This window comes from Manihot esculenta, chromosome 4, assembly GCF_001659605.2.
Source record: "Manihot esculenta cultivar AM560-2 chromosome 4, M.esculenta_v8, whole genome shotgun sequence".
Classification (NCBI taxonomy): Eukaryota; Viridiplantae; Streptophyta; class Magnoliopsida; order Malpighiales; family Euphorbiaceae; genus Manihot; species Manihot esculenta.
In genome coordinates this window covers 34,624,643-34,639,704 of record NC_035164.2, presented here as the reverse complement: position 1 = coordinate 34,639,704, position 15,062 = coordinate 34,624,643, and the positions used below count along the sequence as shown (strand labels likewise).

The 15,062-nt window shown below is 33.8% G+C and overlaps 4 protein-coding genes across 6 annotated transcripts; all 4 read left to right on the top strand.

Moving 5' to 3' along the window:
* Positions 1–1,347: 1,347 nt before the first annotated feature.
* LOC110613723 (ethylene-responsive transcription factor RAP2-12) lies at positions 1,348–4,561 on the top strand. 2 transcript variants are annotated; one of them, XM_021754983.2, is made up of 3 exons: positions 1,348–1,793; positions 3,273–4,195; positions 4,324–4,561. In XM_021754983.2, the coding sequence occupies exons 1-2, from the start codon at positions 1,523–1,525 to the stop codon at positions 4,145–4,147; spliced, it is 1,146 nt and encodes a 381-aa protein (XP_021610675.1). In that variant the 5' UTR covers positions 1,348–1,522; the 3' UTR covers positions 4,148–4,195; positions 4,324–4,561. The 2 variants fall into 2 exon arrangements, with proteins under 2 accessions (XP_021610675.1, XP_021610674.1); XM_021754982.2 differs by having other exon boundaries at positions 1,349–1,793; positions 3,273–4,191.
* Positions 4,562–7,087: 2,526 nt separating this feature from the next.
* Positions 7,088–8,076, top strand: LOC110614213. Its single transcript, XM_021755722.2, has 3 exons — positions 7,088–7,642; positions 7,841–7,936; positions 8,014–8,076. Exons 1-3 carry the CDS (start codon positions 7,088–7,090, stop codon positions 8,074–8,076), a joined length of 714 nt encoding a protein of 237 aa, XP_021611414.1.
* Positions 8,077–9,132: 1,056 nt separating this feature from the next.
* On the top strand, positions 9,133–10,831 carry LOC110613513 (GDSL esterase/lipase 1). Its single transcript, XM_021754678.2, has 5 exons — positions 9,133–9,419; positions 9,514–9,644; positions 9,733–9,951; positions 10,032–10,284; positions 10,366–10,831. The coding sequence occupies exons 1-5, from the start codon at positions 9,170–9,172 to the stop codon at positions 10,617–10,619; spliced, it is 1,107 nt and encodes a 368-aa protein (XP_021610370.1). The 5' UTR covers positions 9,133–9,169; the 3' UTR covers positions 10,620–10,831.
* Positions 10,832–11,225: 394 nt separating this feature from the next.
* On the top strand, positions 11,226–14,510 carry LOC110613512 (putative pentatricopeptide repeat-containing protein At1g02420). Of its 2 annotated transcripts, XM_043956001.1 has the most exons (6): positions 11,226–12,902; positions 13,144–13,178; positions 13,222–13,389; positions 13,485–13,688; positions 13,975–14,266; positions 14,357–14,510. In XM_043956001.1, the coding sequence occupies exon 1, from the start codon at positions 11,413–11,415 to the stop codon at positions 12,895–12,897; it is 1,485 nt and encodes a 494-aa protein (XP_043811936.1). In that variant the 5' UTR covers positions 11,226–11,412; the 3' UTR covers positions 12,898–12,902; positions 13,144–13,178; positions 13,222–13,389; positions 13,485–13,688; positions 13,975–14,266; positions 14,357–14,510. The 2 variants fall into 2 exon arrangements, with proteins under 2 accessions (XP_043811936.1, XP_043811935.1); XM_043956000.1 differs by having other exon boundaries at positions 13,144–13,389.
* Positions 14,511–15,062: the final 552 nt, after the last annotated feature.

The following is a 15,062-nucleotide window of genomic DNA, read 5'->3' as shown; positions in this document are numbered from 1 at the left end:
CTCACATTTAAAATTTAAAATAATATTAAATATACACAATATTATATAATATTTTCATATAAAATATACTAAAATATTAAATAACTAACTATAATATACTTCTTTATTATAATTTTTAAATTCTTAAAAGAAACGAAAATAAAAAACTCTCAATAAATCTTTCAAGAACGTTATTACAATGTTGTTACAAGAAATAAATTTCAACTACACCAATTTTTATTATTGGTGTGATATATTACAAATTTGTTGTTTTTTTTATTATTTTTTATAATAAAACTATATAATTTTATTTAAAATTACATAATATCTAAACTATATAGTTTAATTAAATTACTTTTTTTAAACAACCATAATTATTTTAATTTATTTTATTTTTAATTTTATTAAATTATATTTTACTAATATGATTTTATATATATATGCAGAGTAATAATAATAATCACAGGTAAATATAAATATATATACATGTAACTAATTTTATTAATTTATATTTTATTAGTTAAATTATATTAATAAAAAATAATATATAATATAATATATTTAAATATAACGAAATATAATTAATAAATTAAATTAGTTGAATTATTCTCTTATAAATCTTTAACAATTAACTAGTAACTAAAACACATATTAATTTTATATAAATAAATATAGCTATTAATAATAATTATATATATAATTTATTTAAATAGAATAAATTATAATTAATTAATTAAATTGATTAAATAAAATAATAAAAAATATTTAATAATTGAATAATATTATAATTATATATATATATAATATATTATTGAAATTATATATTAAAATTATAATATTATTATAATATATATATATCTATTTTTTAATACGATTTTAATTTAATATAAATTTGATACGATTCTTGATAAATCATAACTATAATTAATTATCTAAATAAATGAGATTTAGTATGATTTAATTCATACACTATCGATTTTCTTTAAATTTTAATTTAATTTAATTTAATTTAATTTTTTAATTCGATTCAAAAATTTTAAAAAAAATTATTACTTTTTGGAAATTAGACCAATGCATAGAAAGTATAAAATAATAATTTGAGCCATAATATAATTAAATCTACGAGACCCTTCTGTAGAAATTATTTTCAAAATCTTAGTATTATTAATTTAATGAAATAATGTCAACATAAAATTTACATTCCCAAACCTCTTTTGGTGCAAAACAAACAAGTGGGAGTGCCAAAATGTAAATCAACAGAATCCGCAAGGCTATTATGGTTATACAACTCAGTTCATATCTTGAGGACAAAATTGTAATTCATGCTCTAAGTCATCTTTCCTTGCAAAGATAAAACCTTCTCGCAGCTCACAACCAACTCTTCCACCCACTCCTTGCTAATTCCTCTTCAGAAATCACTCTCATTTGTCTCCACTACCTCAACTTTCCTTAATCACAGTTTCGCCCCAATATTCTTTAAATTCCTCTTCATTTTCGTCCCTCTGATCACCATAATTACTCAGCAACTGCAGCGACAACCACCATGTGTGGCGGTGCTATCATCTCCGACTTCATCCCTGCCACCGCTGCTGGCCGATCCTCGCGACGGTTGACAGCGGACTTTCTCTGGCCTGATCTAAAGAAGCCCATTGGGAAAATCGTTGGTGACCTTGACGATGATTTCGAGGCTGATTTCCAGGAGTTTAAGGATGAGTCTGATGTCGATGAGGAAGATGACGTTTTGTTTGATGTCAAGCCTTTCTCTTTCTCTGCTACTGCTTCTCCTCCTCCTCGCAATCGCAGTCCTTCACGTGGTAATGATTTTATCATTCACCTCCTTTGAACATGCTCTATAATATTTTTATTGTAGGTTTTTAATTCAATTTTGCTTTTGTCATAGTCTTTTTGTTCCTACGCTGCAGCTGATCCTTGTTTAGTTTTTATTTGGTCAATTTGTTTTATTTAGTTCTAGTGGATTTCTTTTCTTCTTTGGAGTGATTCTTTGTTTTGTCTTTGATGCAAGTATGTTGATTTTATAACTTTTATGTTAATTTTCCCTCTTAATATCTATTTTTGTGAAAAATTTGTTACTCTTTCTATACTTTGTATCAGTGTTCGAAGGACTTGAAGCGCATGATAGGGGTTATTTTCTGTTACTTGGAGATGTCTATGTTGCCTCTTGTGATTTACTTTAATGATTATTTTGTGGAACCAAAAAAGAGGAAAAAAATTCATGTGGTGTCTTTGTTTTCTATGGGATTGAGAGCATCATAGAAATTTTTTTTGGGTTTATGAGTTCTTATATCATCTTTATGATATTTTATTTTGATTCTGGTATATATAAAGTGATGGCTGCTGCTATGTCAGGCTTCAGGTTTTAAATCTGGGATTTAGAAAAAAATGATGATAACTTTAATTAAGGTACTCACCCGTTTCATAATTTTTGTATTAAGAAATGTAATTTCTTTTATTAATTTTAGGGTTATACTCATCTTAAATTATAATTTTTGTATTAAGAAATATAATTTCTTTTATTAATTTTCGGGTTATACTCATCTTAAATTAAAGAAAGATGTATAAAAATTATAGGAAAGATGTACAAAAAGTATTATTTATTAATTTGTCCATTATTATTTTTCAGTTATTATATTTATTTCTGTTTTGCAAATGGGCGTCTCTTTTTTCCTTTTTTCTGAAACTGTATTTATCATTTTGCCCTTTAATCTCTGTTTATTTTCTTAAGCTTATTTGGAAAATGATACAAGATGGAGTTGGGTGTACATGTGTATTTGTAATATTTATTAATTATCTAAGCTTCAAATCATTAGCAGTGGAAATGCTTTGCTGGCTCTAGATTTGCCCTTGCACCAGAATAATAAATATGTGAAACGTTTCTAGTGATCAAATGAGATCAAATTTCCTTTTTTTACTCAAGTTCAGAAAAAAAATTGGTGAGAGAAGGTTGATATCTTGTCAGACTAATGTGTCAACTACAGAATCCATTGTGCCTTTGAATTGCATTAAATCTCAAAACATGCCTGGTTGATACAAAAGAATGTTACTTTTTAACCGGTTGATTGTTTCATCTCTGTGGATCGAAGATGTTTTAGGAAAGAAGTTGGGTCCTGGTGGAGGGTTTAGTTTGGACTTTGATGATAGGATTTGCCTTAAATGTTTTTTTTTTTCAATATATTTTATTTTACAATACTATAGGACTTTAATGCTAGGCATTATTTCTCTTTTGATGCTTGTATGTGATATGTTTTGCTTTTCTTTTCTTTTTTTTTTTGAAGGTTCTACAGCTGTAAAGTCTGTGGAATTTAATGGGCTAGCTGAAAAATCTGCAAAGAGAAAGAGAAAAAACCAGTACAGAGGAATCCGGCAGCGCCCATGGGGAAAATGGGCTGCTGAGATTCGTGACCCCAGGAAAGGGGTGCGTGTCTGGCTAGGAACATTCAATACTGCTGAAGAAGCTGCAAGAGCGTATGATGCTGAGGCACGTAGAATTCGTGGCAAGAAAGCTAAAGTGAACTTTCCTGATGAAGCTCCACGTGCTTCCCCAAAGCGGACAATGAAGGCAAACCCTCAGAAACCACTTCCTAAGAGAAATGCTACTGAGAGTATGAGTTACTTGAACAATCCAGATCAGGACTACTTCAATACTTTGGGCTCTGTTGATGAGAAACCACTAGTGAGCCAGTTTGATTTGATGGACTCTTTTCCTGCCAATGGAGATGCTACAGTCAAATCTATTCCTCCATGTGATAATGTTCCCACGTTTTTCAATTCTGATCAGGGAAGCAACTCATTTGAATGTTCCGACTTTGGATGGGGGGAGCAGGCCTCAAAGACTCCTGAAATCTCATCTGTTCTTTCAGCTACTCCAGAAATTGATGAATCACTTTTCATGGATGATGCTAACCCTAAAAAGAAGATGAAGTCTGACTCTGAAAATGCAGTTCCTATAGAAGAAAGCAATGGAAAATCTCTATCAGAGGAGTTGTTGGCTTTTGACAACCAGATGAACTTTCAGATGCCTTATCTTGAGGGAAGTTGGGAGGCTTCACTTGATGGCTTCCTTAATGGAGACGTGACTCAGGATGGTGGAAATCCAATGGACCTGTGGAGCTTTGATGACCTCCCTAATATGGTTGGGGGAGTTTATTGAGCAAAATCATAATTGCCGGTTGGCTTCTGTAAATAAGGCTACATGTTAGTGAGTTTCATCTTTCTGTTAGCCTTATAAATTGCGTTATTTTGCCCTCTTACATTGATTATTAAAAAAAAATGGATTTCTTTCATTTGTCATGTAACTTTCTAATTTAAATTTTCTTTGCTTTGTAGGGATGGTTTTCTCTCTGAAATGTATTACAAGCACATCTGAACATGCTTAATCCTTTGAGGAGAGTGTCCTAGGGAGCTTTTGGTACAAGAGTTGTAGTAAATAGGAATATTTAGTTTCCCTTTTACATTTTGAGACACTGGACTTGGGTTGTTCAATTTAATAACTGTAATTGACAATGTGCGTGTGATTTGTGTTTAAAACTGATATAAATTTTATCTCTACTGTTGTTTTTACCAATATGGTCTTAGTTTTTTACACGAGGCCATCATTTTTGAATCTGTTACTTCCTGCTTCATGGTGACAACATTTAATGGAACTTTTTTTTGGCCCTCTAGAAGTTCAAATGGTTGTCTTGATTAAGACTTTTCCTTGTGCTTTGCTGACCAATGACTTCTGTGACCGCATCATTCCATAACATTGAACCTAGTCCAGTTGCTCATTTTATAAGTTAGATTTATATTTTTAATATTTTTTTGTCCATTTCAGAGCTCTAAATATGAATTATTCGAGTCTGAGGCTATCTCTATTCAACTTTGACAATGTCAAACATTAATAAATAATGTTTTTGGTTTGCTTAAATTCTATTTTAAGATAGCGGATAGAGTCTAATTGGAGCCCTTTTTTTTCTGCATTATAAGGTATTTAGATTGAGAGATTGATTAGGTCATCCTTTTATGAGTCGCACGTTTCTTTGGTATGGCAGCACATGGATGATCAATTATGGTCAATGGAGTGCAATTAGTACTAGTCTACTTTACTTTCATTTTTTGTTTCTTGTTTTGCCGAGTACACAACACGTGATATCTGTAGCAGTGGCTAGCGTGTGATCCGTGCGTCCTCCATAGTAACTGGGATGCTTGATATTAAACTGTAAAGTGAAAAATGGTGGCTTTAAATGGGTTCAAAATCGTTAGAAATCGATGTCTCACATAGTTTTATTACGCCAGAGTAGCTCCAAAATTAAGGAGGTGGGTTGGCGGTCAAAGAAGATCTGGGATGGGGCCATTTAAGCATTTTGATGTGAGCCCTGACTGGCCTCTGCTTGCTGCAGAGCAGTGTTTAGGGAACATGTATAAATTGAATGCTTGCTTGGGAGATGACCATATTAATTCTTACCAAATGCATGTAAGCTTTGCTTTAAAATATCATTGATTTTATCGTTAACTAGTAAATGATAGGATGATGACACTTGGTAGATAAGAGAGTATGGGATTAGTATAAGCAAGTTCGAGTAGTATTAAATGGGCTGAGGGAAGTAATGACTATAGAGTTTCATTACTTAAGGTTTTGAAGATGTTTGAAGAATTTAAGGTTAGAGAGTTGTGGAGAGAGTTATAAGATTGAAGGAGACACGATGGAGGTTATGTTTTTAAGGAAAGCAGAGTTTTTTATATTAGTGATGTTTTTTCAGATCAAATAATTATATTTTCGACAAAATTTTTTTAGATAAATTAGCTTATTTATATGCAGTCTATTAAAACTCTATCCTTTTCTGATATATGTAAGGTACACACATTTGAAGTTTTGTATGAACCTTTAAAGAGTAAAGAGTTTGTGCACCTAAAATTATAGCGCTAAATTACTCCGTTCTTTCTGATTCCATCTGGGCTCTTGTAGCTGGAAGTCTAAGTCCCCTGACTTCCCTTAACAATTATTAGGATATAATTTGATTATAATGCTGAATTGAGATATATATGTCCTAATCTTGGGTCATGTTTTATATATTATCAAATTGTACATAATGCTAAAAAATTCATTGTGTCCGAATTCTCAATGTTGGATGAGGGGGAAGTTTAGGATTTTGATTAATAATTGGTGAGCACATTCTTACATCTTCCATAGATGGATATCCGATGTGTGATGGCGTGTGCATGAAAGGAAGATAGAATGATGGAATGGGCATAAAGAGTGGGAGATGGGTGTAATAGGGCATCTTCTGATACTTGCATGCAAAAGCCAAAAGCTGTAGCAGCATTAACGAGGAAATGATGCATCCCATTTCCGTTTCATTTGCATTTCTGAACCAAAATGCCTAAAGCTTAAATGGGTCTCATGCTTTTCTACCAAAATCTTGTACCTCTTTCTCTCTCCACTAATTTCATTCATTGCGACTTCAAATTGAGGGAACCCGGTGGTAACATCAAATCATATATCGACTCTTTTGGTTATAATTATAGCAAAAAGAGAGGGAAAAAAACCCAACAATTCATTGGTCGGTGCTGACGATTCTCTTTGTCGTTTTGTCCTCTTAGGTCTTAGGTTATAGTTATATAGGTGAGCTGTAATATCACGGGTGGAAATGGGTTTGGTGGGTAGCAAAATAGTACATTTGGCATTGTAGTATTGCTGAATTAGCCACGTCAGTTCATTAATCACTGGGAGTTCTCTGGAGTCGATCTTCAAACATCTGGCCTACTGGGTCCAAAATGATTCTCCTAGTAGCTGGTCCCTGTAGTTTTAAGGGTCCATCGAGCTTGATTCTTCTTCATTTGGTCCATGAAATGGTGAGTGACCCATAAGCCCAGCAACCTTTTTACAATATGGGTTCAATGCCCAAGAATTGAGGTTGAAGAAAAGAATATCTGATATCCTTCGGGCGCAAAGTAAATCAAGTGTCCTTAAAGAAAAGAATAAGAGAATGATATACTCAAGAAGTAAACATGAAATTCCTCTCTTTGGAATCAGCAATAAACTATCATCAAAATCACATAACAGTTCCAAGCCATTTTACCTAGCCAGGACTCCAAAAAATGAAGACAATCCATGGATCTTCCAACACAAAATTCAGGCTCCTTCTGCTGCCAAGGACTCTACAATGCTTGTTCTTTCAAGGGTTGCTGTTTATTTGCTTTCACCTTCCTGCTGTTCATAGTCATAGCCATTGCAATATCTGCATTGGTGGTTATCTTCATTATCAGGCCTCAAGAGCCAAGATTCTCGCTTTCAGCAATAAGGGTGATTTCGTTTAAGCTCAGAGTTTATTCTAGCTCAACTCTTTTCATTTCCTCTGATGTCTCCTTGACATTAAATGCTCAAAATCACAACAAACTAGGCATTAAATATAGCCCTTCAAAGCTTAGTCTTTACTACCATGGAGTCCCAATAGGACTTGTCAAAGTTCCAGGTTTCTACCAACCAGCTCACAGTGACAATATTGTAGTTACAGCCCAGATTTCTCTACGTTGTCTGAATGTCTCCCAGATTATTGGTGAGAGTCTGTTGCAAGAAAAGACAAGAAAGAAGGTTGTTCAAATGAAAATATTAGGTGACATTAGAGTTCAGCTGCTATTGTTTCGCCTAGCCTCTCCAAAGATCAAGGTTTTGTTCTGTACTTGACCCTCATCCATTGATTTGGTGCAATAATGTGTAGATAAGGGCTTCCTTGCTCTTCGTTTTAAATAGTATATGATTTTGTAAGGAGTTATTTAAATTTTTTTTTTTTTCGAAAACGAATCATGTCATTAGTTTTGTCTAAAGATTACTAATTTCTTTCTGACAGTATGTGTTGCCTTGTAGATTGCATTAGATTGTGACGTAGACTTGGACTATACAGAGCTTCCATTCAAGAATTATGAACTCTTCAATAATATGGATGTCCTTCAAGATCACCTCGTATGTATTATTTTATTTATTTATTTTTGCATGCCCTTTATTTACCACGTATCGATCTTGGAATTCTTGCGTTTCAGGCAACTCTTCCCGGCAACCCTCAGTCCTTCTCCAACAAGTGTAGATTGGCTTTCTATTTATAAAGATGGTATTTCAGGGATTCATATTTATGTAAATAGATTGATTTAATTTTTCAAATCAACCTAATTTCGCAACTCCATCATAATTATTATTAGCTCTATTTGTTTCACAACTCATAATATTGAAATTAATTTTAATACCAATAAATTAAAACTCAAGAATGCCTTAATTGCAGAGCACTCATATAATATCATATTTTAATATTTTATTTAAAAATATTAACTATTTTAATAATAAATAATTATTTTACTGTCATTAGTCAAATATTATAAGAAATATTTTTATAATTCATTGTTTCAACCACTGAATAATGTCTTAGGATAGAGTCAAAATATTAAATGGTTATTCTCAATGAGATTCCACTTAATTTTTTTAATTACCCATTATTATAAGTATTGTATTTGAATATTTATTTATTATTTAAAGTGTTTGGTACACCTTTCTCTTTCTTCATAATTCAATATCAATGGTTGAATATTTAGAAAAAAAAAAAAAGGGTTAAAATATCTTGATTTCTTTTATATGGACAAGGTTGTGTCATGGGTTCATGCATTCAATCATGGTGTGCTAAAATATATCCTCAATATGGAGGATATCTTAATTGACTATACATTATTTTTTAATATTACATAAAATTATAAATTTATTTAATAAATAAATCATATAATGTAATTGCACAGAAATAAATGAATATATTATAGTAAACATTTATTTAACATTTTAACAATATTTAAAAAAGAAAAGGAAAAAATTAACACAGATCAGTTTAAATCACCAATTTGTTGATTATAAGAAAAAACAATAATTCAAACGGAAGCTAATTGCGTAACTTTAAAAGGATTTTCTGCTCACTTTGGACGATTTTCTTTGAAATTTCTATTTAAAGATTATAAAATAAAGATCTTGGATTTGCAAGACGACAAGGATATCTATTCAGGAATTTTATATTATTAATTTCACTTTATCCGGAAAGGATATGCTTACGGTGAATTTTTTATACATTTTATAAAAATTAATAATTGAAGATAACTGTTTGCTAAATAAAAAATTTTCTATAAATCACAATTAACAAAATGCAATAGAAATTACAAAAATATGGAAAGTTCAAGATTTCATCGTTGCTTGCTGATTTTGTGTGCAAGTCTTCTCATCTCAACAAGCACTCAGAATCCTCCACAGCACCATGTCGCCTTATTCATCTTCGGGGATTCACTCTTCGACGCTGGAAACAATAACTATCTTAAAAACGCTATTGGCCTGGCAAATTTCTGGCCTTATGGGGAAACTTTCTTTAAGCATCCTACTGGCAGGTTTTCAGATGGTCGCCTCATTTCTGATTTTATTGGTAACAGAAAAATATTGTTTTCTTGTTTCCCTTTCATGGGTAATTTGAATTTTTGCTTAATCTATTGATTGCTTCTTCTTTTTCTGGTTTCTAGCCGAGTATTTGAAGTTGCCGTTGATTCCACCGTATCTCCAGCCGGGTATTGATCATTTTACAGATGGAGTAAACTTTGCTTCAGGTGGAGCTGGTGCTTTAGTTGAAACCCATCAAGGCAACGAAGGAAGAGTATGTTATGTGATATTTCTCCTTAATTAGGCGATTGGTGTCTTCAGATTTAGTTATTTAATTACTGATTTCTACTTGTGCTTCATAGGTGATAGACCTTAAAACTCAGGTTCTTTATTTGAAGAATGTGAAGGAACATATACAGCAGCAGAAAGGTGATGCAGAAACCAGGAGATTGTTGTCCAGAGCCATTTACTTGATTAGCATTGGAGGCAACGATTACATAGCACCCTCCAGTGTTTTTGAATCCTTCTCTAAAGAAGAATATGTGGGGATGGTCATTGGAAACCTCACATCTGTCATCAAAGTAAGTATATATATGTACTTGAACTCAAGATTTTACAGTTTTGAAAGACTGACTCTGATACCATTGAGATCATATAACAGGAAATTTACAAGATTGGAGGAAGGAAATTTGCATTTGTAGGTATGGGAGCTTTTGATTGTTCACCAAACATGAGAGCACTTAAACAGGATGAAGGAGGTTGTGATGAAGAAATCACAGCTCTAGCAAAACTCCATAATCAAGTGCTTCCTGAAATACTCAAAGAGCTGAAAAGTGAGCTGAAGGACTTCAAGTATTCATTTTTTGATTTCTACTCTACATTAAGTGAAAGAATTAATAACCCTTCAAAATATGGTATGTCTATCTACTGATTAGGCCAAATTTTCTTTTTTTTTTTTTTTTTACATACATTGTGATTAACCTGTGAATATGAAGGTTTCAAGGTGGCAAACGAGGCATGCTGTGGATCAGGTCCATTCAGAGGAGTTCTATCAAGCTGTGGAATATCAAAAGATTATAAAGTATGTGAAGATGTGAGTGAATATTTGTTCTTTGATTCTGTTCATCCCACAGAGAAGGCCTACAAGCAACTTGCAAAGCTAATCTGGAGAGGAGGTTACAACGTTAGCTGGCCTTACAATATTAAAACTCTAGTGGATGCAGACCTCAAACACAGCTTTTGTAACTAAATGATCCTCTTTTCCATTATTGTCTTTTTTTTTTTTTGGTTGCCCTCTCCTTGTGTAGTATTTAACTAAGTTGAAGCTATACTTTATGTGGGGATTTATAAATTTGGCACGTAAACCTTTTTCCTTTGTTGGGTATTTTATGTAAAAAATGATTTGCATGTAATAATTATTATATAATGATGACTTAAAAAAGAACATTTTTGGGTGGGGGATTGGGTTTGGTTAATTAGACTTTGTTTTGTACGGATGCGTGAATGGTACTTGATCTCTCGTTGGGCTTTGGTGGTCTTCTAGGCCGTGAAGCTGGACCTGATGTTGATCTAAGCATAATGATTAACAGAATGCAACTGCTCTAATTTTTCTTGTGTTTACAATGTTCTCCCAATGAGAAGGAAATTTAGAGCTATGGCTAATTTCACATCAGTACTTGTTGAAATATTCTATTTAATATTATTTTAAGCTCTTTGTTTAAACTAACCAAATAATTTTCAGTTCAAACAAAGAGGGGGGAATCAGCTAGGGCAGAAACTAGATTATCACCAAGGGCATAGTTGTCCTTTTCATCACTTTTATTAAAAACCGAGAGAACGAAACGTGTAAATTTATTAAAACAATTTTCAAAGTTACAGAGAAAGAGAGATACCATATCGTTTGGTGTTTGATTAATTAACATGTAGAATGATAATTCAATCTCACTATGATATTTATAAGGCTGCGTATTCCCTCTTCGCCGTAGCTCGAGTATTTCTGGACGGTGCGATTCCAATCAAATGCCGCTTGGTCTATTACTCTGATGCTCGGAAAATTAAGAACAATGATTCTGAAGCCTCTCTCATTTCCATCGAATTTAAGGTACGCTACTAAAGCCCAGCTTCCCCTTCTCTGTCGCCTCTTCTTCAGCACAAACCCCACCTCTGTCGACCAAGACGCAGAGGTCGTTTATCGCATCATCACTCGCTCATCCTCTCCTGAAGACCTAAAACAATCTATAAATTCCAGTGGGATTTTTCCCAATAACGATTTGATCGATAAAGTTCTCAAAAGGGTCAGGTTTGGTCATGGGAACCCCTTGCAAGCACTTGAGTTCTTTAAATTCACTGCCAATAGAAAAGGGTTTTATCATACTTCGAATTCTTTAGATACCATGCTTTATATATTGGGCAGGAGTCGTCAATTTGATCATATTTGGGATGTTTTGATTAAAATGAAGAGGAAAGACCCGTCTTTGATTTCCTCACGAACTATGCAAGTGGTTTTGGGTAGAATTGCTAAGGTATGCTCTGTTAGGCAGACTGTGGAATCTTTTAGAAGGTTCAAGAAGTTGGTTCCTGTGTTTGATACCATTTCTTTCAATGCACTGTTGAGGACCTTGTGTCAAGAGAAGAGCATGGCCGATGCTAGAAATGTGTATCACACATTGAAGAAAGAGTTTAGGCCTAATTTACAGACTTTTAATATACTTTTATCAGGTTGGAAATCATCAGAGGAAGCAGAGTCATTCTTTGAGGAAATGAAGGAATTGGGTGTCAAGCCTGATGTTGTCTCTTATAATTCTTTGATTGATGTCTATTGTAAGGGAAGGGAGATGGAGAAGGCCTACAAGGTGCTTGAGAAAATGAGAGAGGAGGATATATCACCAGATGTGATAACATATACCAGCATCATTGGAGGGTTGGGATTGATAGGTCAACCTGATAAAGCTAGAGATGTATTAAAGGAAATGAAGGAGTATGGATGCTACCCAGATGTTGCAGCATATAATGCTGCTATTAGGAATTATTGTATTGCAAAGAGGCTTGGTGATGCTTCAAGTTTGATGGAGGAGATGGTGAGCCAGGGTTTCAATCCAAATGCTACTACTTACAATTTGTTCTTTAGGGTATTTTATTGGTCAAATGACTTGAGGAGGTCGTGGAGTTTGTATAGAAGGATGATGGATGCTGGGTGCTTGCCTAATACACAGTCTTGTATGTTTTTAGTTAGGTTGTTCAAGAAGCATGAAAAGGTGGATCTAGCTCTACTGCTTTGGAATGACATGGTGGAGAAGGGTTTTGGTTCATATACTTTGGTGTCTGATGTGTTGTTTGATTTACTTTGTGATTTCGGGAGGTTGGCAGAAGCGGAGAAGTGTTTCTTGCAGATGATTGAGAAAGGGCAGAAACCAAGCAATGTTGCTTTCACGAGGATCAAAGTTCTCATGGAATTGGCAAACAAGCATGACGCACTCCAAAACTTATCAGAGAAGATGGCAAGCATGACACAGCAATTAATCTATTGAGTAGGGTAGGGGTCTTGATTATAACACAGCTATTAATCTATGAATTTTTATAGAAATAGACTAAAGAAAATGCGAGCTCATATGAAAACTGGTTTTTGTGCCATTGATTATGCATGAAGAAAATATTTATTAAATATATTCATTTTCATGCGTAATCAATATATTGGGCTTCCTTAGCCTCACCCATTTTTGTATAAGTGCATCTTTATAACATTTATTAAGTAACTACTTCTATTGTGCGTCTAGGGGGTGTGGCCGTGGCTGTGCAACCTGAAAAGGAAATTATATTGAAGAAGAAACCTCTGAAAAAGAATCGGGAGGGAAATTATATTGAAGAAGAAACCTCTGAAAAAGAATCGGGAGGTGGTTGTGACGGGGATGAGCGTGGTAACCTCAATACGTCAAGATGCAGATACATTCTATAATAATCTTCTTGATGGTGTCAGTGGAATAAGTGAGATTGAGGCTTTTGACTGCTCTCAGTTTCCCACTGTATATTTTCATTGCCTCATACCTAATTACATAAATCATTGGTTGTATAGTTAGTTGAATCAGTTTTTTACAATTATCCTTTATTGTTGGAACAGAAAATTGCAGGTGAAATCAAATCTTTCTCAGCAGATGGATGCGTCTCACCCAAGCTTTTTAAGAGGGCAGATAAATCTGTGCTTTACTTGCTCACTGCAGGCAAGAAAGCCTTGGCAGATGCTGGAATTACAGAACAAGTTATGAATGTTTTGGATAAAACTAGATGTGGGGTTGTTATTGGCTCTGCATTGGGAGGCATGAAAGTAAGTGAAGCTCTGTCATCATATTAATGGTGTTTCTTTAACTCTAAACTTCAACTCAATACCAAACAAAGATTTGATATTATGTCAAGAATTTCTCTTAAGTATTACCATAGTGAGTTACAGAACTTTCATATGGGTTTACTCCCTTTTTGTATTTCCAGTAAGCTGTAGAGTTTTCATGTGTTTCATTCACTTTCAGAATTATTCATTTGCGTTCTGTAATCAGTGACAAACTTGCTTTTGCTTTCTTCTGCTGATTACTGAATGAATGACACTGTTTGAACAGATTTTAATGATGCAATAGAAGCATTGAGGGTTACATATAAAAAGATGAATCCATTTTGTGTACCATTTGCAACAACTAATGTGGGTTCAGCTATACTAGCAATGGATTTGGTAAGCTCAAAAAGCTAGATAGATTAGTACTACATAACAAATTTCTTGGTGCAGCAGATTGCACTTTACTGGTTGCCCAATTGCAGGGATGGATGGGCCCTAACTACTCAATCTCTTCTGCTTGTGCAACTAGCAACTTTTGCATACTTAATTCAGCAAACCACATCATCAGAGGGGAAACAGTAAGCACCTCCCTTACATTTTCTGCAGACTGAAATTGGAAATATGCAGTTAGATTCTACATTATCTTAAGAACGTTTGCTTTTCGGTAGGTAGATCTCAAAATTTTAAAGCTGTGCTCTTTTTAACTGTGGAATTTGCAGGACTTGATGCTTTGTGGTGGTTCTGATGCAGCCATTATTCCATTAGGTAATGTTGTTGGTTTCAAGAATGAGAATTTTTTAAGTCTATGAACTAACTGATAGCCAAAAAAAACCCTCGAACACACTTGAGAATTTCAACATAGAGATGAAAAAGATGAACATGATTGTATATAGTTTAGCAAGTGTGCCTACATCCATGGATAGTTTTCCGCTTGGAGCTTCAGTGAACCATAAATTTTTCTCTGACAAATGTAAGCCATAACTAAAAATGTTATTCTAATGTTGGAGTTTCAGGCTTGGGAGGTTTTGTGGCTTGCAGAACTCTATCACAAAGGAATGATGATCCAACCAAAGCATCATGCCCCTGGGTTACCGTAGGGCATAGAGCTCTCTACTTTCTTCTAATACAAAAGCTACTTCCGGTGATTTATGATCCTTAAAATTTTATTGATTGAACAGGATAGGGACGGGTTTGTTCTTGGAGAAGGAGCTGGGTTTTGCTCTTAGAAGAGCTAGAACATGCTAAGGTATACCTGCTTTAGGTCAGCTTTTTCTATTTGTTTTCTATGAGGGGTTTGCTTCCCTCATATATGGTCAAATGCTGAGATAACAGAGAAGAGGAGCAAAGATTTACTCAGAATTCCTAGGTGGAAGC